This window comes from Lathamus discolor, chromosome 22 (genome assembly GCF_037157495.1).
Source record: "Lathamus discolor isolate bLatDis1 chromosome 22, bLatDis1.hap1, whole genome shotgun sequence".
Classification (NCBI taxonomy): Eukaryota; Metazoa; Chordata; class Aves; order Psittaciformes; family Psittacidae; genus Lathamus; species Lathamus discolor.
Genome location: NC_088905.1, coordinates 2,509,860 through 2,534,896, shown reverse-complemented (window position 1 = coordinate 2,534,896; position 25,037 = coordinate 2,509,860). Strand labels below are relative to the sequence as shown.

Genomic DNA, 25,037 nt, shown 5'->3' with positions numbered 1-25,037 from the left:
ATGCTGTACAGCAGATCTGTGGCAATCTATACAGTCAGGTGTTCATGCTCCACCATCTGGGTTATTTCAACTGCTCAATGACTTCCTTTTTCTACCTGTGAATTTGATTTTAGCCAAGTAGATACTGCAAAGACCCTACAGCAGGTGTCTCCACTGCAGAAGCAGAAGTTAACAGGTTATCACCAATCTGCTCTTACACAGTCAGTGTAGTCTCCTCAGTAAGCGGTCTCTCAGCCTTCTGAGGAAGAGAAATCTCCTCCATGGGGAGTGGAAACAAGGGAGATTACAGTGCCTGGCAGTGGCACTAAACACTGGTAAGTAAAGCAGAACTTTCTGATTCTCTCAGTGCTGCAAGACTACAAATCTGTTTCCTTTGGTTCAGTTGTGGTTTATTGAGATTCCCAGGCAAAACAAATCATCACTGAAAAGTTATTTTGCTTGACTGAAGTATTCCTCTGCCCTCTTGGGAACATATTTATGGTGGTTGTGACAATCACAAGGTATTTCTGTGAGTGAACTGCCTCCACCAATTTAATTTAGCCAAGCGGAAAAAGCAAAATAAGTAGGAAATTAGTTTTTACAGCATCCTTCAGTTTTAATAATCATAATATTATTATTCCCAACAGTACAGCATGACTTTCCTTTTAAAATATGCCTTTTACTAAGAAAAAAAAACCCAGAACAACCCCTGAAACCTGCAAAATGAGTAATTAATTTTGGAATACAACATACGTAGATAGAAGCCAAGGCAACAGGATAGATCATTTTCCTCAGAGAACATGCACCCTCCTAAGTCCTTCAAAGCACTGCTTTCATAGTACACAGCAGTGCCAAAGTCCTTCTCTAGTTTGTACTGTACCAAGACCCCATTCTTGTGGGTCAGTGAAGAGGAGGTCTGGTCCACAACAAAGAACCTGACCTTGGAAGCAAACCTCAGCTAGCGTTCAGATAAAGCAGTTCCTAGTTTCAGCAGCTTGTCATATTTAAGAGACTGTATGAACTACAGCTTATCCTTGAGACTAAGGCCAATGATTGCTATGTTCACATCTTTAATACCAGCAAGAAAACAAAAAACCCAGAACAGCAGCAAATTATTCCCACTGCACGTGTAAACGTTCATCTTCCAAAGTGTCTTTGTTACCTGTTAATGCTGTTCTTTTGTGCTAACATCTGCCAGTCTTTGCCTTTGGCGTTGGGTGTGTCAAACGTTGCACAGATCCGTTGCCTGATGGAGTAGGGGATTTTAAATGCTTTTGGGCCCATCTGTGCAGGAAAGTTGCTGTCATCATGTGCAAAGAAAGTGATGGTTTCTCTTTCATTCTGCATGGAATACAATAGCAAAACAGTGAGAGCATCACCTTTCTGTTCACCTTGGTCTGTAGGCAGCTCTCTAGCAAACTACTAAGAGTAACACTAGGAGTTACACCAGAGATTCTTGCTTAGAAATGGGGAACTGAGACAGCCTAAAAGATGGACACAAATATCTCATTTGTGATTTTTTTTTTTTGTTTGTTTTAAAAACACCTAAATTCCTTAAGTACCTGTTTTTCCCTATTAGAAATCTCCTTGGAAGCCAGGTCTGGCCCATTCTTCTCCTATGAAATGATAGTCTTGTTTAACAGAGTCACATTTCCATGCGTTACTCGTTGCAGTGAAATGCAGCATAAATATTCAACAACAATGATGCTATAGTCTCTTCATATAACATTTATGACACCTCCCCAAAGCCATCCATGCAGAGTAATAGTGCTGTAGATCTATCCCATGGTCTGACTGGTTTAAATTAACTATGCAGAACAGTAGTAGATTTTCATACCCTGCACATATGAGATAAGCTACTGCTACCTGGTTAGTTCAGGGAATTGTAAAGCAAGGAGTAATTCAAGTATTCAGTTGTTATTTCTCTATTTATTCTACAGTCAAATTCTCCTCACTCCTTGAGCACTTTTTGAGATGGGCATGAGAAAGCCTCCATCCAGCAAATCTCTGTGAGAGCAGAGCTGTAGCTCTGGAGACTTAAGGACAGAGAAGGAGGAAAAAGTAATGGCAACAGCGACATTGTACTGCGATAGCTATGGAATGATGGAAGTACTTTATGAAATAACAGTAATGAATGTGGCTGTATTCTGAGGATGGTCTCTTACAGAATGGTGGTTGTGGGTTTCTTATTTAGTTGCTGCGTTCTCTGCATAGTGCATTTAGCAATGGGCACACACCTTTAATCCAGAAGTTTTAGTTTGGATTAATCAACAAAGAGGCTCAATAATTTAAAGGAAGGAGCTAAAGTTTTCTTTGCTGTAGGCCACATCCCCAGCTTGTATGAGTTTGGTACCTTTCCCCTGTGAGCAAAGCTGCAGTCCAGCATGCTCCAATAGGGGAACAGAAAGTGGCCAGACAGCACACAGCACTGTCACCTCTGGGTGCTCTGCAAACTCTTCAAAACCTTTTGCAAGAAAACTGTTGTCGCCAATTTGAATATAAATTACTTTTAGAACTGTAGACTCTCTAGTGTATAAAGTAGCAGTAGTAGTAGAATTGCAGAATCTCTAGTGCTTTGATTTCTAATGGAAGAATCTGTATGACTTTATATATATGTTAATGGTTTTGAACGGGAGATAAACCACACAGGGATAGAAAGGACAAAATGGGGAGGGATGGGGTCTCACAAGGCAAACAGGAGAGAGGGTGCTTTACCTCTAGAATGGAGGTCTGGATCTGCAGGACCTGCTCGTGCCCCTTGACTTGCCGCACGCAGACCTTGCAGGCCAGCTGCGTGGTGGCGGGGCTGTAGCGCTCCAGGGAGAAGGCGCAGTGCAGAGGCTTGGGGCTGCTGCACCACACACGGGAGAACGGCACCTCCTGAGGGAGACGTATCCCATGGGAACGGGGGTGGGGACAGAGAGATAAGGTGAGACCATCACAGCACAGGAAAACCCCCATTCTTTTCTGTGCAGTTGCGTGTTTGCTGACATGCTGCAAGCTCAGAGTAGGACAAAGCTATCAAATGATGATTCAGCTGATAAATACTGGGGGTTACATTTACTGAAAGCTTAGATTCCATTCAGTGACACAGATGATGAGACACTCTCATTTAAAGTCAAACTTAAGATGCACTTCACTTTCTCCTGGGCAGGGATCAGAACTCTTTCTTACTCTAATCTGTGCCTCCTTGCCATCACCCTGTACTGCAGAATCCAAATACAGTGTCTTCCCATCAAGAACCGTACCTCCTCTATAACCAATGCAGCACGGACCAGGATAGGATGTTTTCCGTATTTATGTTCCATCTGTATTTAAAAACACCCCCTTGCCTGCGTAGCCACATGCAGCCCAGTGCACACCAGTGCTCAGTCTGGTTTACTTCTTAGTATCATCCTGTTTTATTCTGTGACTACTTTCAGTGACTACTCTACTTTGGCCAGGGACACTTTATGGGATGGATGCCCTCATCAAATGCTAGACAGAACTGCAGCAATTAATCATCAGAGATTTCTGGCACCTCTGGTTGCTTTGCGTTCCTAAAAACGTATGGAAATAGACAGAAATACATAGGGGCAGCTAATTTCTAGGTTATGATCACTTTGTAAATACCAAAGTTCTCGTACTGGTCTCCTCTCTTTATGCTTTCGAAACACTTCTCTTAATTTCCAAACTAACACCAGCTGTAAACCCACTTCAGTTTTCTACATGTAGCCATGAAGACATGGAAATAGTAAAACCAGTTAGATCAAACATACTCTCTATTAATTCCAAAATACTGAAAAATCCTGGAGAAGGGGCAACCTGGAGACTGATGTAAAAAGGGCAAAAAAGACTGATATTAGTATTTCATTCGACTGTGTTTTATGGATTTTAGCATTCATCCATATGATTACAGGACAGCATCAAACAGCTTCAGTGAGCAATGACTGTAACACGAGAAAGCTAGTTTAAAGAGTTTCACATTCCTTCAGTATTTAACATTGATAGTTACAACAGAGAGACCAACTAGTCACTTGTCATAATCAGCTAGTTAAATCAAGTAAACCACGCACGCAGTCCTTATGATCAGTTTACATGTGGAAGCTCACCTAAGAGCCTGCAGCTCAGAACACAGGCATTTCTCCATCCTTGCCTTCCTATAAGCAGTTTTTTCTGTGTCCCTGAAGACATGAGCTATGCGCTGGTGATGTGAGGATACACAGCTCCAAGACCAGCCTCACCCTCCACTTCAGGGTCAAGATTAAACAAGGGAGGACAGAGTTGTACTTGTAGCAGATCTACAGTTTACTGCTTCTTCAGTGTGTCTCAGGCTATCTGTAATGACGTGCTAAGTGATAGTGATAAGCCCTGCGGTTAGATCCTGAGTTGGTAGCAGCAGCAAGATACCAACAGTGATAAAGAAAACATTAGCAAAATATTAGAAGTGGAGCAACTGTAATTAGATTTTTCCAGAGTAATCATCTCTGCTTTCATTCAGAGTGGAAGAGTCACTCAGCTGAGAACTATACGAAATATAAAGCAGGGTGGGACGAGGAATGTTTCAAGTATTCCAGAAATGCTTTCAGTTCTATTCTCCCTTTACAATTAAGTTCTTAGCAGAGAGAGGGAATGTAAATCATCTCATAGCTACAGAGAGATGCTGGATCCTCCGAGAGACACAAACCACCAGGACAGCTGCTGCCAGCCCCCAGAGGTGCCTGTTTGGCTTCTTAGCATGCTTATCACAGCCTCTTCCTGCCCTTACACTGAGCCAGGTTTTAAGGGTTCCCCCTAGTTAGTTGTGAGCAGGGTGGGAAGGGTGTCAGGCAGGATGCCAGGCACTTGGCATCTGCTCCAGCAGGACGGCCAGGACAAACAAAGGCACTCGGTATAGGCTGGAGAAATCCTGACTCCCACCTGCCATTGACTGCTTTTACCGATTTTCCAGGAGGATTTATTCATCTCGTCAAGCCCTGCAGCAGGATCTTTACTTATCTGAGAAATCATTAACACACATCTTCCCTCACTGTATCGTCTGATCATGGTTTCATTTGGTGGATCCAATAGACAGTTATGGAACAGGCTCTTTTCAGCTGTTCTTGACAACCAGAACAGCCAGCTCCTACATTAAGCTTTAAAAAGAAGTGTGGTATGTAGGAGAGAAAACAAGCATACATGGGAAGAAACTCCACATGGAGAAATAGATTCTTTTATATATCAAAAGGCTGGAACCAAATCAGAGCTGTCAAAAGAATTGGGCCATTTCACAAAACATTTCACAGGGAGGGAAATACAAACCAGTGTAAGTTCTGTAGTTTCTGTTAGAAACAACTATTCTATTACTCAGCTCTCTTAAGTCACCCTAACTCTACTTGGTTATCACACGTAAATACCTGGCTCCAGTATCAGCCCTGTGTCAGCCCGTGTGTGAGCAGAGGTTTTGCACATGCTGCTTGAGAGAACAGGCCCTGCACTGAGCACAATCATCTGGGCATCCTCTGCCTGTCCTAGAGCAGTTCTGGAGAACATGGTAGTACATTTAAAACCAATTTTTTGCCAGGACAGTGGAGACATAGAGCTGTCTGTCTCTGTGCTTCTGGGAAAAGGGAGATGAGTCCAACCGAGTTCTGCATTTTAACAGACTAACCCACTTTATGTGCCAGCACATCACTTGTCATTTTCAGTAACCATACACTTAGAAATCGTTACTTTGTTTTGATTTTTCGTTTCCTGTTTTCAACACCCTCTTTCATTGATGTAGTACAGAAAAAATACGCTCTCAGTTTTAATTCTTAGTATACATGTGCCGCTCTTTGAACTCACGACATTTAACTGTTTAATTTGAATGTTCCTTTCAGCCATATATTCATAGTTATATTGAAGTTAGACTGACTGAGTGATAAATTTAACAAGAACATAGGCCTTCCACTGGAGGTGATTGAAATGAGAGGAAGTAAGTACAAGCTTGCATGTTTGTGAAGTGAGAATTAAAGCATTCTGTTGTATATGAAATCTGTGTTTGTCAGAGTCTGAAGGCGATGCTTTCTTGTTGCACACTCAAGAGATTAAACCCACTCCTTGCAAAAGCAGAAGGGAACATCATCTTATTTGGGTTATGTCAAAATCTTTACTCTCTCTGAACTTCAAATGTGAGCAGAGAAAATGGACACGTACCTGACATGCAGTAAATGGCTTAATCCTCCAAAGGAACGGAGGGATATCAAGGACAGATATCTGCAGACTGAAGGTATTCCCTTTGAAATGCAAAAGTTTGGGTTCCTCCAGTAATTGTCCTCCTTGGAGTCTTTCATCTGAAACCACTTCCTGCAATGGCAGAGGAGGAAGGAATATTTTTTCATGATTAGGAACAAATACCAAATCTAATGAAAATTCATCTTTATGAAAGGGGCCTCATTCACCTACAGCCATGAGGGTACATGCGGGAGTTTCTCTTGGGGCAGATGATGGACACTGGCATTTCACCACTGGAGTCAGAAGGATGGGCAGGCAGTGTCAGCTCTATGTCCCTGTGTGTAATGAAGCACCCGTCACACTGAACTGTCTTGTTGGCTGCCTCAGCATCAATACCCAATAACATCACACTTGGAGAGCAGAACCTGAGAAGGAAACTCGGGGTATTGCAGTGCATTGGTGGCTGTTGTCATGTTCAGGGGTTTCAGGCCAAAGTTAGCCAGTTTTTTATTCAAAGTTACTCATTACTCAAAGTTGACTGTTACTATTTTATTGCATCCCACAGGATCACTGCTACAAAGGAGAAGTTTGCCAGCAGTTTGTTACCAGAGAGCTCTCTAACATCAATGTGGAAGGGGAACAAGACTACATCAGCCCATTTCCAAGTAAAGCTATTTCCCTCCAAAGAGGAAAATGAAAACTGGTTAAACTGTGACAACACTGTGATTAGTCCTTTTTCTGGAGTAACACGACTGTCCTTGGAGCTTTAATTAAGCTTTGGAATAAAAAACCCCTACATGTTTTATGTAGTGTTCCTTAAACCTGACATAAGAAGCTCAGTAAGGTATTTACTCAATGGGCTAAAAGGAAGCATGGGAACTTCAGGCATGCTTGGTGGGTGGTCTACTCAGTTACAGATTAAATCAGCAGCAGTTTTGGTGGGACAGCGCTCTCAGGACTTTGGAGGGCACTGAAAGGCCCACAGCAAGTGTACGTGAGAGACAGAATGTTCACATTCATTTCTCCTTGCTCGGACGTTTTCATAGTAACTGGACAAGACCCTGAGTGATGCTGCAGGGGCTGACTCTGAGCAGGGATTTGCGCTACAGCCCTCTAGAGGTCTGCTCCAACCTCAGCTTTTATAGACCTGTGAATTTAAAACCAAACAGTAAAAAGTCACCCCTGCCTGTACTTACACCGTGTTTATTCCTGTAGCGTACAGCAAGGACACCAGTGAGGGAGGGAAGCTTGCAGAAATCTTTGCAAATCAGCTAGTGAGCACTCTTCCAAAATTACCAAAATACGGTTTATCCACATGAAGTATACAAAATCTGGGTACATCCATGAGGTTTGGTGCTCCTCAGTAGCAGAGGTACTATTAGAGCTACTGGAATCACTGCGACCTTCTGAAAATATAATGACTGCTGGAGCTTTGTGAAACTATAATAATGGATTTCCATTATAGCCCAATTTACAGGCATTCAGTTCAGTTTAACTCCTGGTGACTGGGTTTATAGGAAGGAAGGAATAAGAAGGAGACTTTAGGTTTTGATTTCCAGCTGCAAAGGGAGTAGCTTATTTCATAACTATTTCTCAGAATTCCCTGAATGTGTTGGAATTCTTTTTTCTAAATGTCCTTAGTTCTATAAATACTGCTCCACCTTTACTAATGCATGTGGTCCTGAACTCCGTGAGCATCAGCGACGGACAAAGGATTTGGTTCTTTCAGATCTGGAAAGCCAAGAGGTTACTAGCACACTAGGAATTACCTAAAGGACAGATTTGTCTCTTGGAGAAGTGTTCACACAGGGACAAAGTGAAAAATCACCTGGTATTTTAGACAGGACAGCAGCGTGTGCCAGACCAAACCTGGTATTCCCAACTTGGATTCCTTAGCCAAAGAAAATGGGTATTTTCCACATTCACCACTTACTTCACATTTACACCAGAGGAAGTGTAGCTTGCGTTTAAGGGGAGTATAATTTAATAAATACACACTTGTCTCATTATGTACAAACACCCTCTTCTGATTTCTGTGAATGTGGAAATCTGGTAATTATTCTTCTAGCAATTTTCTACAGGCTCCTCCAGCAAAACACAAGTAGCCCAGAAATTGTGTAAGTGTTTCAAAGGGTATAATTACAAAGCTATTGTTAGTCTTTAACAATGCTTTCAGTGGCTTTGCTTTTAGTAGAAGCACACAGACATTAGTGCTTGCTTCATTAAGATTCATGTTTCTATTCTGTATGATAGGAAGGGGAAGCAGAAATTCATCTGTCACAACTGTCTTCATTTCAGCTCCCAAAAGAAAACCATTTTGTTAAAGCTTCTGAGTTTCCTAAGGCTGCAAAAGCCAGTGAATGGCATTGTTTTATCCTGGAACACCATGTAGAAATATCTTGCTAGTTTTAATTGCCACTCGGGGATTGTTTTGTGGGGTTTTGTGTTGTGTTTTGGGCTTTTTTTTAGAGGGGAAATACACAATTGTAATTGAATTTTTGTTTAAAGAGATGGGGAGGGAAATCTCTTTCTTCTTGCTCAAATTTTAAACAGGAGAGGAAATCCTGTACTGACTAACGAGAGTGTAAAGCTGATAAATACTAGACACGAGGTGGTAAAGACTTACACTGTCTTTGTGTAGTGCAGGAGCACTCAGCTCCAGATGCAAGCCAGCTCTGCCTTGGCCCCGCAGATCCAAGGCACTGAGCCCAGCCTAACCTTCTGCTTGGTGCTGTGTTACGCATGGCTACGTGGCTTCTGGTTACTCTGGAATGGGGACAAAGTGGGGTTCCCTCTACCTGGCCAGCAACGAAAGGACAGTGTGGCTGTCCTGCCGCTCTTGCAGCATAAATCCACAAGTCAAACAACAGTGCAGAGAAATTAAGGGACTTATTCCAAATCATGCAGAAGTGGCATAAAAAAAGACAGTATTCTCATCTATTTGAGCCCAGGGATTGTCCCCAGGAATAAAGGAATGTTAATACTCTATGGAAGACAAACAAAAACAAGTTAGTAAAGGGAAACCATGTACCTGAAACGCACAAGGCGTGTTATCCATACAATACACTCTCAGATTGTAATCCAGAGAATTGCAAGACAGGCAGCCAAAAACGGCGACTTTCAGCTGTCGAACGGCACAGTCAGAGATCGGTTTTCCAATAAGAGCATAAGTTCCAAAGCTGTTTAAGAGAATGTGACAGGCATAAGGATCCAACAGGCAGTAGCAAGAAGTAGTTTCCTCTTCCACAGACATCACTTCCTGCAAAATGAAATTCAGGTTTAAAAATAAAGTATAATAATAAAATCAATAGGCCTTGACAATAGGAGTCACAACATTTATTTTCACTCAACGGGAACAGAAAGCATTTCTGAGGGCCAGTCTGCAAACTCTCTACTCATGTTAACCTCAGGGAAGGGGAGGTGAGTAAATACTCCCAGCTTAGCCCTGAGGCAGGACTAGGATTTATGGCAGTGCTCTGTGCAGAACTCAAGTGTGTACAGCAGCTAATAATAATGATGATGCGTAAGCAATTTTAGCATCTTTTTTCCAAGTGCTCTTGACTTGCTAGCTAATTTTTCCCCTAATGTCAAGTTAAATTACCTAAAGTCAATAAGCAAACCTTGAATTTGGTTTGCTTACTGGTATTTGGTATTTACTTGTTGGTATTTGACTTCCTTTCAGAGCATGCATTACAGTTATGTTATTTGTACCTAAAAACTACTCTTGATTCTGCATTACGACATCATTAGATGATGCAGTTTGCAGTTTGAGCAGTTTGCAGCCTGGTGTTCTGCTCCTTATTAATTCCAGGGTGTTTGTAACCAACACAATGGAGCCGACTAAGTACTGAATGCATTTAAAGTAGGAAACCTAAGCTGAACTCGCAATGGTTTAAATGGGAGCAGCAAACATAGTGCTTTATCCTCTTCTCTAAAGTGAGTTATGGTACCTGGGACTGTGTTAACTACTGTTTTCCCCCTTAAAATGCAAAGAACCAGGCAGGTCCATCAGCAGCAGCGCAATAAAATCTGATCAACTATGGACTTGTGTCTCATTACTGAGTTCTGGGGTTCTACTGTGTACAGTGAACACTTCATAGCTGGGATATTCAGCACCTTTCTGTCCTGTGTGGATTTATGTAATGGTGAACAACAGTTTGGTTCATGCTTTAGCTGTCCCTTCAGGAGTATTGTTAGTAGGCTGTCGTTGCAAATGATGCAGGAGGTTTAACATGATGGAGACTGCTGCCTACTGAGCAGTTTCAAAGATGGCCAGTGGGCTTAAAGTATGCAGGTGGACAGACCCAAATGATCAGAAGCCCATGTCACGAATGCACAAAGCTTAATTTCCCAGTAAATCAGGCCTAGAAAATATATGTTTAAAAAAGCAAAATATTTCATTGCATGTACACTAATCCTTCAGAGGTTATGAGCACAGTGTGGTCACTGAATGCCCATTAAAATGACATGTACAGAGACAAGATTTTTAACCTTCTAGGTTAAAAAGAAATGAGATGTATGTGAAGTGTGTATTTTTAACCAGTTCCAGAACTTTATGTCATGATAAATTCCTGGACATAATGATCTGTCGTGTCATGGGGCTCTGTGGGAGCTGTGATCTATCAAAACAATTGACTGATTGACTGGCTCTGCTATTAAGTGATCTGAGAAACCAGACAGTGTCTCCTGTCATATGGGGTAGACCATTAAGTTTTCGGCACACCTTAGTGAAATAGCTGAAACCAGTTTAGCTGCTCCTTAACAATATGCAAAATCTCTCTCTTAAGCTGCTTGTTTCTGTCACATAATCTGTGCCCTGTGCCTGCAAGAGCACGAGTAACCCTGCGTCCACCATTAGCACCTTTTAAGAGTGAGGGAAGTCTGAACTTACCTCCCATTTTCCCTGCTGTGTCCGTTTCTTCAGGTGAATGTTCCAGTGCTCCGAATTGACCTGTGCGCAGTGCGGGATGGTCAGGGCAAAGGGGGTGCTGACAGCCACCTCTGAGGGCCCGCACGTGACTTCTGGCCCTAGAAGAACATCCGTGCCCTCTGGCTGTAGGCTTGGAGGGGGGAGAAAGACAATAACGCCTGTCAGGCAATTTTAATACGGAGAAGTGAACTGCAAAGTTTAAAATATTTTAGTTAAACCCCTAAGTCCCTCCCTCATCCGTTACATCTAAGGATAAGAATCCAATTACTGTGCTAATTCTCATGTAGAAGCAGTAGCTGGAGATGAAACAAAACCATTAGGCCACATCTAACTCAGATTGTTGGCTGGTCACTTTAGGATTCTGGTCTTTAAAAAAATCACATTTCAATTTGCTTAAACCAAATCCACTACTCAAATTGCTGTGTGCAAGTCAGCCCTGCTTTATGCACCAGCTGGTAGTATTACCATCTAATTCTGCCTTCAAAGCCTGTCATCAACAATATTTTCACAGTAGTGAAGATAAAACAAATTATGGTTTAAAAACACAGTCTGATGAATTTTCCCAGATTGAGTGCGAGCTCCCTGCTTTGCAAACACATTCCTATCCTGCAGCAAGAACAAGCTCTGTGTAACCTACAGCAGCGGGGAGGGATGGGACCGCTCTGCTGAAACCTAGAGCTCTGGAAGTACATTTGTGCACATGGGCTCCCTCACAGCCCATGGAGCGCCCATCACCCAGTTAAGTCTGGGGATTCATCTCATCCAACTATATAAGCACCTGTGGCTGGTCACATTAACTGCTTGCTAAGTTAGAAAGATGAAGTATCTCACAAGAAGCATTTCTTTTCTTTCATTCCAATCTAAATTCAACCCCACCCCACATTAAATGTGTTTCTGTACCCCTTACACTGAATACCTGTGCAGAGCCAGTGACAAACTGGGTGACACTCAGACATTAAACCAAGCAACTGAAGCATCTTGCCTGTTGGTTTTGGTTTAAAAACAAAGTAAATGGTGTTTCCAAGATAAAAATACGGACAGCAACCTCAACCCAGATATAAAATATTAAAAACAAGCTCTAAGTAAGGGAAAAATCCCTCCTTAAATTAGGATATAACACCACTGTCACATCTCAAGCTAACAACAACTTTACCCTTCAGAGCTTTGCAATAGCAACAGAGCAAACCCCTCCCCTGCCTGCATGCTCCGTGGCTATTGCATTAAAACCCGAGTTACCCAAACCACCTTGGATAACAGCTTTAAGTGAATGTAGCTCTCATGTAGGCACACTTAGGTGTCGCCCTGCTCTTAAATCAGTCAGATTCCAACCCTGCAAATTGACTTTGCACATCTCTCACCTCACCTTGGGATAGCATCCGCACTCTCAACTGCAATAGCAGGAGCTTAGAAGTGCACTTAAGCCCCACCATTCTTGCTAAAGACTTGAGAAGTTTTAACAATTTCAGTGTACTATAGACTACACGTGCAAGTGTTTGTGAGGTGAAGACTGGAATGAGAACAAAAGCCACAACAGAGCATCTTGGCGGCAGCAGCAGCCCCACTGCCTTTACAGATGCCCAAGATCTGTTGACCTGATCCCCGAATGAGTACTCAGAGCAAAGAGTTGGAAGCAGAATGCTACTTGCTTCTGCTTATGCCTAGGAATAACAAACAGTTTTTCACAACTCCTGCATTGCTAGGGAAACACAGAACTCCATCACTTAACCCCAGCCACTGCTACCCTTTACAAACGGTATTTGATTGCCTTAAAATAAACCCTTACAGCAGTTACCCTAAATCACCTCCTTACAGCTAATTTAAGAAATCATCATTTCTTAAATATCAAATACAAAGACAAACGTCTCCAAATTAGAAACCCTCGAGCCAACTTTTATACATCTTTATTTTTCCCTAAGTTACGGAAAGTGCCAGGGCCACTCTGTCATCACCGACTCCACAGCCAGCATCAGCAGCAGGGTGTGTGAGTGACCGATGATGGGCCAGGCTGAAAGGAGCTATTTAATGCCTTTAAAGAATCCTTCCCCTTGTAGAACATATTGGACAAACATATGGGAGTTCTGGGAATTATTTAATGCCAAATGAACTGAAATTGGTTAATTAGATGAACTCTCACACTTGTTGCAAGTAGCAAGAGTCATCTCTGTGTAATAAGTGACATGGCATTAAGACTCTCATGCAGTTCTGAGCCATTTATTAGGCAAGGCAGGAAAGGGAAACATTACCAAATGCCAGCATTTAATATTCCCATTCCATGCTGGAATACTGTGAAGGTTAACTAGAGAAGCAAGGAAGTGAAGAGGAAACTATGACAAGTATCCTTCTTTTTTTCCTCTGGATGCAGTGAATTTCAGGGAAGAATTTAGTATTTGCCTTTCAGTATTTACTCTCTCAATGGATTATCATGAGCATCTGCACCAGAGACCTGATGGTGGAACAAGGCGGGGGTGTGTGTGTGTGTGTGATTTTTTTATGTCATAGAATCATAGAACAGTTAGGGTTGGAAAGGACCTCAAGATCATCCAGTTCCAACCCCCCTGCCATGGGCAGGGACACCTCACACTAAACCATCCCATCCAAGGCTTTGTCCAACCTGGCCTTGAACACTGCCAGGGATGGAGCACTCACAACCTCCCTGGGCAACCCATTCCAGTGCCTCACCACCCTCACAGGAAAGAATTTCCTCCTTAGATCCAATCTAATGTCCTTCTTACCTCGAATCCTTTTGAGTGATGGCAAGGTAGATTTCCCATGAACTCTCCTCAGGAATTGCTCCATGCGGTATCAGCAAACTGACTCCTACAAAAGAGCGAAGCCAGAACTTACCTTTGGGAAAGGCTCTGGAGGTAAGGAGCAGTGCACAGCTGGCCTCTGATCTACACCACCTACAGAGGCCAACTGTGGGAGCAGAGGAACGCTCTTCTGAAATAGTGGTTCTGCTGCAACATTGTATTAGATGAAAGGAAAATGCATTATTAATATGAACCACATAGTTACTGATATTTAACTGCTTTAGAGCCTGGAATTATCTAGAATCATATAGACCCTTATGCCTAAAAACTTCTCGCTCCAACAGAGCTCTTAAACAGGCGATTTCGCTTTGTTCTGTGTCCCTGAGTGACACTGGATTCAGAGTCTGGATGTGGCTGAAGGCTGCTCTGCACCCGCAGGTACAGGCAGACATCTTTGTCTACTTCACCACTTAGAAAGGGAATAATCTGTGGAAACAAAACCTACCATCAGCTGTTTCCTTAAGGCTGAAACAGCTGATGCAAGAGTATCCAACATAAGGAATTTTATTCAGCATAATATGAACACGATGATGTAGTACGACATACTGCAGGGCCAGGCTTTTTAACATCCTTGATCTGATTCTAATTTGGTGCCGTATGTTTTCAGCTAATTTAACAACTTCTTCAGTCTAGAGTTCATCCCACAGAACTCTGAAGTCACAAAACAAACTCTCCTTCTTAATGCAAATTGAGCATCTCCGCTGCGATGTTTCGGTGCACAGCCCAACCCTGAATTGCAGCTGACTTTGAAGTGCCCCACTCTGGGAATCTGTCTTGCTATTAGGCTACAAGAAAGAGAAACCCAGAAAGCCAGGAGCAAATGCTACCGAAAGGCATGCTGGAGTCCTCTCGGAAAGAGAGGAAGCCGATCTCCAGGGACGGCTGTTTGTTATATGCCGCAGCCTTCAGTCACATAATGAAGTCTGACAATGTTAACGCAGTCAGATGTTGATGCTGTAGATTCCGCTTTGAATATGACCCCATTATATAAGATGCTGATCCAGTATCGACCTCCTTCCTGGGGAGCCCTTCTTTTGGATCAGGATCCAAGTAAGCAACAGCTTTGATTAATAGGACTTTCATGCTGAAAACATCAAGAGAGGCAGTAATTTATAACAGTTCAAACAGGCATAATGCCTCTTTACTACTCATCACAAGCTTTCTTCTGATCAGTCATCTCCTGTGTGGGCAACACGCTCTACTTCCCAAAATTTGCATTAAGAGAGCCCCTTTTTCTTGCCTTTCTTTTATCTAGTTATAGAACGCTCCATCAGGCAAACTAAGTTTGATCTAAAATTATTCTATATGCTTTTAATGAGAAAGGATCTACCCACCTGTGTTGGGAACCACTAGACGGCCTCCCAGGTGTCCAAAAATGGCAGTTGTCTTCAGCTCACTGGTGGTTGAAATAGAAGACAGGTTCTGAATGTACGTAGCCTTGTTTCTAGCCTGTATTGTACCAAAGGCTCTATTGTTGCCATGAGGAAAAGTTCCAGAATGCGCCTTTCCATGGTACTCGGCTCTCTCCGCCACCCCTAAGGACACCATGAATGAGCTCTGAACTTTGACTTTGATGTCTGACAGTGGGTTGAACAGTGAAGACTCTGTCATCAGCTCCTTGTCTATGGGGTCCTGCAGGCAGATGGGCCCACTGTATGTTCTGCTCACCGTCAGGTCGGGCTGCATGGATGAGTTCAAAAGCAGGGAATTACCTGGGAGGAACCAGACCCGGAGTTAGTGACTGTGTCGAGGTGGTACACAGAAATCGCAATCAAAGACTTGCTCTTCCTTCCTGATACCCTCAGGGCTCAAAAAATATCACATAAGCTGATGTTAAAATCAGAGGAAATGGTGCCACAGATCTAACAAGTACTCTGACCACGGTGCCTGCTGCACTTGAGGCAGTTCCAGAGTGCAGGAAGCCAAAAGGAACTTCCTTTTGTTTGGGATTCAGGTTTGTGTGAATGCCTCTTTCCTTTCTCTCCACCTGCAGACCTTCACTGTGAATGATAACTTCATGTGGGAGGGAAAGTGGGTCGACAAGGAAGCGGGACAAGAGTAATGTAGGAAAAAACCACCAGAGTTACTCATTTAGGAGCACTTTATCTCAGAAAACCCTCTGAAAAAAAGAGAAGGAAAGGATAGATTTGGGGTCTGAATTTTTTGGCTGGTTTGGTCCTTTTTTGTTAGGGTTTTTTTTGTGGTTTTTTTTGGTTTTAGTAAGGGGCTGCAGGCTGGGTTGCTCACATTAGAAATACATTTCTCCACAGAACAGAATTCGGATCCCACTGGTCGGTTGTCCACATGTCAGGAACGTGCTCCCTTCTCTCAGCAAATCCTGAGAGCTGGCCTTTTTCCAGCTGAACTGTTTAGTTTACAAATGCTCTTCTTCTTAAACCCCCCCAAGACAGAGAGCCCCAAGCACCTGGCACTGAACTGATCACATCCTGGCATATGAGAAACTGCCACGCTCAGGTATTTTAGAGCATCCAGAACGAATGGTTTTGAAGCGTTAAGTCCAACAATTCCCCAGACTCAAAACCAGACTTTAAAAGGAAAAAGTCACCATTTGAGACAGTCACTAGGAATTACATGACTCTAATTAAAGGCTTGGAGTTTTAAATGAGTGAGTAAACATCCTTCGAACATCCTTGTCTCCCTTGATCCAGTCTCCTGCAGTACATGCCTGGTCTCCCAGAAAGTAAAGCAAGTGTAAAGACCACAGACCCCCCTCAAACTGTGCAACATCTTTGTCCTTCCCAAAGAGAGGAGAGACACGGGGATGTTTCACCCCCCACCAGCACACCCACTGTAAGGCAGGTCTCTGTGATAGAATGTCAGCACAGAATTAAAGAAACACACTCTTTGGAAGTGATCACCACGTGTATTCCTCCCCTTCCTTTCTGTCCAAAGGCAGTAACATCCCAGAGAACACCTGAGAGCTGCTTTTAGTGGAAGGAAGTATTTCTGCCATGTTGTGTTGTGTTGGTGGCTTTCCTGAGTTTTTCACATCAGTACGTGTTCATTCCCCACAGAATGGGGACATCTGCATGTTAACAGCAGCTTATAAAATACTTAAAGTTGGGTTTCTTGAAAGAACAGTAAAAACTCGTCACTTCTAACAGAGGAAAGGAAATAGAAGGTCTGTAGCAGAATGGCAAGGAACTGCAGACGTGCTTCCTGGGGTTGTTTTGATTTGTTTGGGCTTTTTCTAAGTCACAAATGTCATTGTAAAAGCTGGGGACAGTATTTCTAAAGCACTTGGTCAAGAAAGATTCTGCACTTGTCCATGTTGCCATGACAGACAGCACAGACAGTAAGAGACAGCTCTAACCACCAGATCCCATTCCTTGTACCGCAGCTTTCAGCACAGCTGCTCAGCAATAAGCCGCCCTCCCACCACCACTCATTGAATATGAGCTTAGTATCGCTTTGCAGTAGGAGCTCTGGAGAGGAGAAGATGAAATCACAACACTAACCTTGTCTGACTGTTTTAAAATTAAATGTCTGGAAGCCTCCTGTCAGTGCAGATGAATCAATCACATCCACGCCGTACTCACTCTGACTCCGCCTGTACAGGGTGACGCCAACCACCAGCACGGCTACAGCAATGACTGCGGCTCCCAGGCCAGAGTACAGGGCGATGTCACTGGCAGCCTCAATGTCTGAAAGGAGAAAAGCGGGTGCCAAGTCAGCAACACACAGAGAAACGTTCTGCCTGGAGTGAGCAGAGGGGTGATCTGAGGCGGGGGAGGGAAAGCTTGAGGCATCGATCACAGTCCTGAAAGGCTGAGTCTTTCTATCACTGAGTTTAAGATTTGAGTTCTGAAGCTGATCCAGGGGGTCGTGAATCCCCTGATAAATCTTCGTGCAGCTTTCTCCCCTCCCCTTCCTTTTCCATAGGAGCTTTAGTACAGGAAGGACCAGTCCCATCCCACTGCTCAGAGGGGCTGAGGAGATCCCACTTCAAGACCTTCAGTCTTTAAAACCCAAACCTTGTCTGTGCTGGCACCTGTGCATTAAGCTCACAACCAAGTTTTCTAAGACTTGAAACTTACAGCAGAGAAAAAGAACTCAGTGCTTTGAGTGAATCCGAATGAAACCTGCAATATTATGTAATTGAATTACCCAGTCCCACTATCCGAGATCTTCTGGGATTTGGGACCACGTACCATGAAATTAAATTACTTGGCATTACTTGTCTTGGATAGTTCCCTTAATGCCAAACTCTGGTTTCGAGGAGGAGAGAAACCTGGATTAACCCTATACATCATCTGTTACCCTGTATGTGGTACTTCTGCTGTCTAGTGTGGAGCACTTGGTACACAAAGTGCATTTATTTGTAACAAATGCCAGAGACAAGAAGTAACCAGGAAATCCAGACCCCTCAGTATTGGTAAATAAACCACAATGGACAGAAATAATAAATAGCCAAGTACTGAAATCACTTAGTATTTGGGGGAAGGCTTCTGCCAGGTATAACAGCTCTAACCCACTTCCTAGAACATTACATTTGCCCCAAAGTAAAAGGTTGGAAAGAATCCCAGAGAGTCAGGCATTGCAGAAAGGAAGCTGTTGGCTGGCAAGGTAATTGTATGGGACTAACAATGGGAGATGCCCATATTCCCTTACACCAGACAGGAAAAGGAAATGCAGAAAGACAGGGTCCTAAGGGAGGGCTGGAAACCCCGCACATCAAACCAGGCCAGCCTGAATCCCAGTCCAGTGCCAATCACGTACTGGTTTACCTCTGGTCTATCCTCTAGAATCAGGTGCAGAAAAAAAAGTACAGAAACTGATTGTGTCTCTGTTTCTTCCAGTTTTCTATTCCCAAGCTGTTTTGTTGTTGCAGACTCTATTGCTGACTTCATTTTTGTGGGTATTTAGTACAATGAATAAGCTAAGAGAAGGGATGTGGTGGGAGAAACTTGGCATCAAGGGGGGGTCTTCTCCTTCCTACAGAAGCACCGAGAGCTGGTGGTTATTTCACCATAACGCCTCTTTAAGCCCTTCATTTTGATCATTACTTGAAAACAGAAAAGTGCTGAAAATTTGAATTGCCTTTTCTACCTTCGTGGGATACTAAATTCTAAAGCCTGAAACACGCAGAAATAACCTATCAGTAAAAAATTACTGCCACCATAATGGCAACAGGTAGAAAATTGATCTCTTACCATCAGAACCAGAATATAAAACACACCTCAAGTTCCCACCTGTGAGTAAGTGCAATTTATTACTCTAAATCTACATAAATAGCTTGGCTGCTTCTGTTCAATTGATTCAGACGTCGGGTAATTTAAGTTTCGTACTTTTATAACTGCGCACGACTGTCGTACACGGGTTAAAGCTGAGAGCAAGAACAGAACTTTCAACCTGAGAACAGTCTGACTCAAACTCTTTCTGGAGAGAATCTTGCTTTTAGTGAATACTCTGGAGCATCCCTAAGCTTCAATTCCATAATTTTCTATAAATGATATTATTATTAAAAAAATCCTACAATTCTTCTGATTGAATTTTCTTCTCTTTAATAAAATGGGCATTGTTCCGTTTCATAGATGACTTGGAAGAGCTATTCCAAATCTCTTCAACCTTCCTCTCTTATCTAATGGCTTGTTCCTTCTGCGGGAGAGCAGACATTAAAGACAAAAGGAAAGCATGGCACACGGGAGAACGGGCTCATTTTCTGCTTTCATTTGTTCCCAGAAGGGACCAAAGTGAAAAACAAACAAACTAGAAAAGAAAACATTTCTAGTCAACCAATTACTGTGTAATGAAGCGCATCCTCCTGGCCAGCGGCGCAGGGACTCTGCTGGAGCATCGCGAGTTCAGCCGTTCCAGTGCCGGGATACAGGTCGGTGGTAATTGTAGCCTATATTTCACTCCACCTCCTGACACTGTTACACAACATTTATTGAAAGCACATTTGATGGTAATGAAGTTTCTATTAACTATGATTAAGTTTCATAAAGCACCTGAAGATAATTTAAGATGTGCAGGAGCAGAAAATGAAACATTTGGTTTAGTACATTAGAAACGTAATTGATTAAATTATCTCATTTACAATAAGTGCTTTCCAGGAGCTATGGCAGGGCATACATCCCCTGTTTGCCATTAGAGTTTGCTATGAGAGAGGGAAGGGTTTTCCAGCTTCCCACCCTGCCCTGCTTCCCTGTCCCTCATTGTGGTTCCCACTCCCTCACATCGTTGTTGAGAACAAGGAGCAAAACCCAGAGAACTGTGCAAGAGGTTATTTGGTAAAACAGGTTGTTTCTCAATGATCCTCATAATTGACTTTGATTTTGCATCAGTTCATGCACTCTTAAACCAAGGTCCTGTTCTGCTGAAGAGCAACGAGCTGTTCTGTGGCTCTAACCCCACAGCTACAACCAAACCCATTAGTTCTCCTGGGTTCTTACATGAGAAAATCAATTCCACTGAAGTTACTTCTTTAATAAATCACAAAATAAAGTGATTGGACTGATATTCTTTCAAGACTCTCTAATTAAACGGGAACTGTGCCGGTAAAACCACAGCAATTCCTAAGCTCAGTTCAAACACCTCTTACTCTCCAGAAGCTGGACCATCTCAAACAATGCAAACTGCATGTGTTTCTTCTCAGTACAGGTGGGTTATTGATTTAAGTCCTTGAAAGGAATGAAGCCAAAAATGTGTTGATAAATCTATTTGCCAGAATTCAGTGATTTTTTTTTTTTTTTTTGCTGGAAATTAAACAGAAATCCTGCAAACTTTGCACAGGGTTTATGACAGAACAAAGCAATGTTCTGTGCACAGAGCCTGACTGTCGGTTGGATGAAATTGTATCCTTCAGTCAGTTCACTCCAAATGTGCTGCTCTAAACTAGAATGCCACTGAAATCAGTCTAAGTCTCAGAAACAAAAAGTGCAGGAGAGAAGCCCCCAGCAGCGTGTAAATGATAATTGTCTATAGGGTAATGCAGATAAAGCCCCTTCACCAGCTGATAGACAAACACTGAAAGGAGCTGAACAAGTTCAGAGCCAGTGGTGGAACCAAGAAAGCACAAACCCCTGTATTAATTTCTCATTTTCTAATTACAGGCCCGCAAGAGGCCAGTGTCAAGCCATGCACGATGCAGAAAGGGCTCCCACTCAGACACAAATGACTATTTTCAGGCTAAAACTACCACCACAAAGTTGCTAAGAAGATGCTGTCAGTAGCTATGAAAGCCTTTCGCACAGCCTTCAGCTTTATTCAGCTCCTGAGCAAACAGAATGGCAGAGAAGAGGAGAAAAATCATATTTACGAGAGAAAAAAAAAATAACTTACTTTGGGATTTTATTTCATGAAGAGGTTTTTTATCTGAGAGAGAGAGAGAGAGAGAGAGAAAGTTGCACTTAATAAATTTACATGGAGCATATCTGTTTCCTCTATCGCTTCTGTGTAGCTCTAAGACATGAAACATCGTCTCCTTGTTTGCTCACAATGTGAATATTTTATGTTGTCCATAGCTTTCCCTTCAATTTCTTTCCCCTTTCTCTGTTTCTAAATCTCTTTCTTTCAGGGTGTTTCTTTGCCATAATTTCTCCCTTGGTTAATTCAACTCTGTTAGTTTTACTGGGTGCTTTGATTTGGAATATTATATAGCAGCAAGGAAATTCAATGCTTTGAAGCAGCTCACATGGCAAAGGGAGTTAAGAATTGATTATTTCCTTATGTGTTTGATAGATAGAAAGGTAATGGACAATTAAACAAGTAATTTATAAAATAGAAACATGTACAATATATTCACATTTATGTATCTAAATATGGTTGCTGTAATTTAATATGTAATAATGGCATCTATATGTGTATATAAAGAACACACAGATGAATAGACTAGCACACATACGCAATTATATTTGAGTTCTAAGGAAATTCCCTTTGACTGAGTTGTTCCCTGGTTTATCTTTTGATGTTTTTGGATGAAGGATCTGGGACTGGCTTCCTCAGGGGTGGGTTATCAGCACAACCAGCGTTACTTCAATCCTGTGCCTTAGTGGAAACCACGTCACGGTCCAGGATGCTCAGTTGAGTGTTTTGCTGGGTGATGATGTAAAGCAAATGGATTAGGAGGCACCTTCTGTTATTTTTACTATCTCAAAACATGATCAGTTTACTACTACTTAACCCAAAAGAGTCTTGGATTTGGGCTTTGCCAAAGTTTGCTGGGTGGGGGTTTCCCTTCTTAAGGTTGTTTTTATCTTTGCTGGAAATGATGGACATAAACAGCAACTGAACAGTATCAGACTGAGCTCTGCAATAGAAACAAACAGTTTGATGCTGCTGACATCGCGCTCCCTACAGCAGAGACTGAAATGCATTTCCCAGCCAGCCTGGTGGGATTGCTGGGCCCAGAAGCCTCTTGGCAATACTCAGTACCATGGCTGACTGAGAAATGGAAAACAAAATTACTGGTGATTTATGATGCATTAGTAAAAAAACATGTTTGTACTTCATCTGCTGATGGCCTACTTGTTTGTTTCTTTTGGGGGCACTGGGAAAAGAAATCAATGGGTTTTGAAGTTATAAAACATAACATTAAAGCACATAGATAAAAGTAAATCAAAATGCTCTGTGAAACCCTCTCTTCTATTAAGCAAAGAAAAAGATTTCACCTCTGCAAGACAGAGAGAAATCCACCATGGAAGAGTGTACTATGGAGAATACTGGTAGGAATCAACAACGAAAGAACAAATATGCAAGAAACGAGTAAGGTATCAGGAATCGTGTGAGTGTAAGGGATTTGGACTGGGTCAGCCTCCAGTTTCCTCCCAGCCCGGCAATCTTCCCTACCTATCAGATCCCCAACTAATTCTACCTTTCTCCTGCGTTTAAGTTTCTATCTGTTCCGTTGTTACAAGTCCTAGAAGAAATACCCTGAAAGAAGAGCGCTTTCAGCTGCTCCTCAGTTACAGACTGGACTGTCTGGATCCATCCAGAAAATCAAACGCCAAAGCGAGGAACAGGACGTGCCTGAGGATGGAAGAGCATCACTTCCGGGCGCTGCCCAGCCTTTCCTGTCAGGGACCAAGTACCTGTGAGGAGACCCCAGGTTATCTCCTCTTCACCGACTGACTCCAAGCTTGGAAATCCATGCTAGGGATTAGTATTTTTACTGCCAGTTCAATCTGCCCTGTGCTTTCCTGGCATCTTACACTCTCGCCCTTACTTACATTGAAGTTCTTACTTGTTAACCAAAGAAATGTTTCATTTCTATTTTTGCCTCACAAAAGGAACCAAGTTAACAAGTTGCGCCTGATAAATAACCTCCAGGAGATTAGTTTTCTGTAGCGCAGCACTGCATTTCCTTCACAGTTCCCCAGGGGATGGAAGGCAGAGCAGAAAAGGCACAGACTGGAAGATGAACAGGGGAAAAGGAGTTTTAAAAAACAGGGTAATTGCATCAATTCCTGTTAGCTGAGAAAGCAATTACAGCCCTAAAAATACTCTGCCACAGGTAGATACATACAGCTCGACCCATAAAGGAGGAATAGCAGCACAATCAAAGATGAAAGAAACAGGAGACTCTGAACGCTTCCTGGTACCCCCACCCGGGCAGAGGAGAGGAGCTGGTGTAACACAGAGAACACACAGCCCAGAGCTGATGGCAGCTCCACTCATTACCCAATAGCAGCAGCTTTCATGTCACTGGGGCTTTAGCTTCCTCTTTTACTACTCAGACCTCACTCAGTTCCAAACAAGTGCTGTTACACAAAGGATAATCCTGACAACACGCTCAACTCCAAACTAGAAATCCTTCTCCCCCCCACCTCCAAATACCTGGAGATCAGTTTCTGATCCCACTATTAGGTGCAGAATTGCTGGTGTTTGCAGCAGAGACAGAATCTTGCCTTCTGTTTGTCTTTGAATTCATTTCAGAGTATTGTTGGTAGTTCAGTTTCCCCAAATCCCATCTCACCTTTGCAGGGAAAATCCAGCAGCAGCAGCAGCAGATCCCCCCCACTGATATTCAGCATAAGCTGAGAATTTCGTTGTGTTAATTTTAAATAGCGTTGCTTTGATGTCAATACATGCACCCCGAGTAGGCTTAGATTTTAAATGGCTTTTCATTTAAATCATAAAATGTGGGGTTTATTACTTATGCCACTTATCCTTTGTAAAATGATTCTGATAGTTCATTTCGACATCAAAGTTGCATTTTACAAGCTTTGTGTTCCACAGTGACACAGGTTGATTCCATCTGTGCAAAATTTACTCCCATTTTCAAACAGGCTTTTTGTATCTTTTTACCCATAATGATCCATTTATTTAAAGGCGGCAAGTTCTTTACACACAGCGTATTAAGAACATTTTAAGTCAATTAAGAGCACTTTAGGTCCCATTTGTAGGAAAGCGATTTGCAGCTGAAAGACTTTGCTATTCCAGACACTTGTTTTCAGACATGCACCACCGACTTCTGTTTGCACATGGGGGTGCAAACCCCCATGTTCTTAAAACTGCATCTATAAAGTGATTCTAAATGCCATGGCGAAGAATTGGAATTCTTGTGTAGAGGCAGTGGTGAATCCTGGGCTGGTTCCATTGATTTCAACTCGTTGGGGCATTTTTCTTTTTTACTGCGGTGCCATGAGTCAGGTTAGTGGTTCATTAACCATAATCTTTGCATCAGGGGCTGTACGAACATAAAGCAGAGGGACAGACCCGGATACAAAGACTTGACTTTATACAAAGCATCTGACACACACCGAAAATAGTAATTAATAATTCGGGTAATTATTAAAACTAAGTTAGTTGTCACGTTATAACTATTCCAGCAGCCCACCTATCACATCACTTGGTGCTGTGGGCTTGCGTCTAGTGCTTGCTATTGGTGTTCTTAACAGGGCACATTACCAGAGGAGCTGAAGTAAAGCAGGAGCTTGGAAGCTCGGCTTTGTTGTAATCTATTCTGTGGATAAACAGAGAACTGTGTCTCTGGGGTTGTCAGTTTGCCTTCTTTCATAGGCATCCGATTTAATAACAGCAAAAAATAAATACTCTGCCTGCACTGTCTGTGCAATCACCGATGGGGCTGTCACGGGATGGATTTGATTTTTATCCTCTTTTCTAAACTCTGCTTTCTGAGGAGGAAGGTGAACTGGCAACTGCCTCCTTAGGCCTGAAGT

General features: G+C 42.6%; 1 protein-coding gene and 1 long non-coding RNA gene across 3 annotated transcripts in view; one reads left to right on the top strand and one right to left on the bottom strand.

Moving 5' to 3' along the window:
• LOC136003529 (uncharacterized) overlaps positions 1–7,619 on the top strand; it is an 86,486-nt gene extending 78,867 nt beyond the window's left edge. The window contains exon 4 of one of the 2 annotated variants that reach the window (XR_010608117.1): positions 6,719–7,619. This is a non-coding gene — a long non-coding RNA (uncharacterized LOC136003529). The remainder of the gene's footprint in view (positions 1–6,718) is intronic. The other variant, XR_010608116.1, reaches the window with a different exon arrangement.
• UNC5D (unc-5 netrin receptor D) overlaps positions 1–25,037 on the bottom strand; it is a 127,937-nt gene that overhangs the window by 1,487 nt on the left and 101,413 nt on the right. The window contains exons 8-16 of the mRNA XM_065659215.1: positions 21,199–21,231; positions 17,373–17,558; positions 15,228–15,605; positions 13,816–13,900; positions 11,045–11,213; positions 9,185–9,412; positions 6,136–6,285; positions 2,695–2,859; positions 1,142–1,320 (exon numbers count right to left, since the gene is read on the bottom strand). Of these exons, the coding sequence (XP_065515287.1) occupies positions 1,142–1,320; positions 2,695–2,859; positions 6,136–6,285; positions 9,185–9,412; positions 11,045–11,213; positions 13,816–13,900; positions 15,228–15,605; positions 17,373–17,558; positions 21,199–21,231 (1,573 nt within the window). The remainder of the gene's footprint in view (positions 1–1,141; positions 1,321–2,694; positions 2,860–6,135; positions 6,286–9,184; positions 9,413–11,044; positions 11,214–13,815; positions 13,901–15,227; positions 15,606–17,372; positions 17,559–21,198; positions 21,232–25,037) is intronic.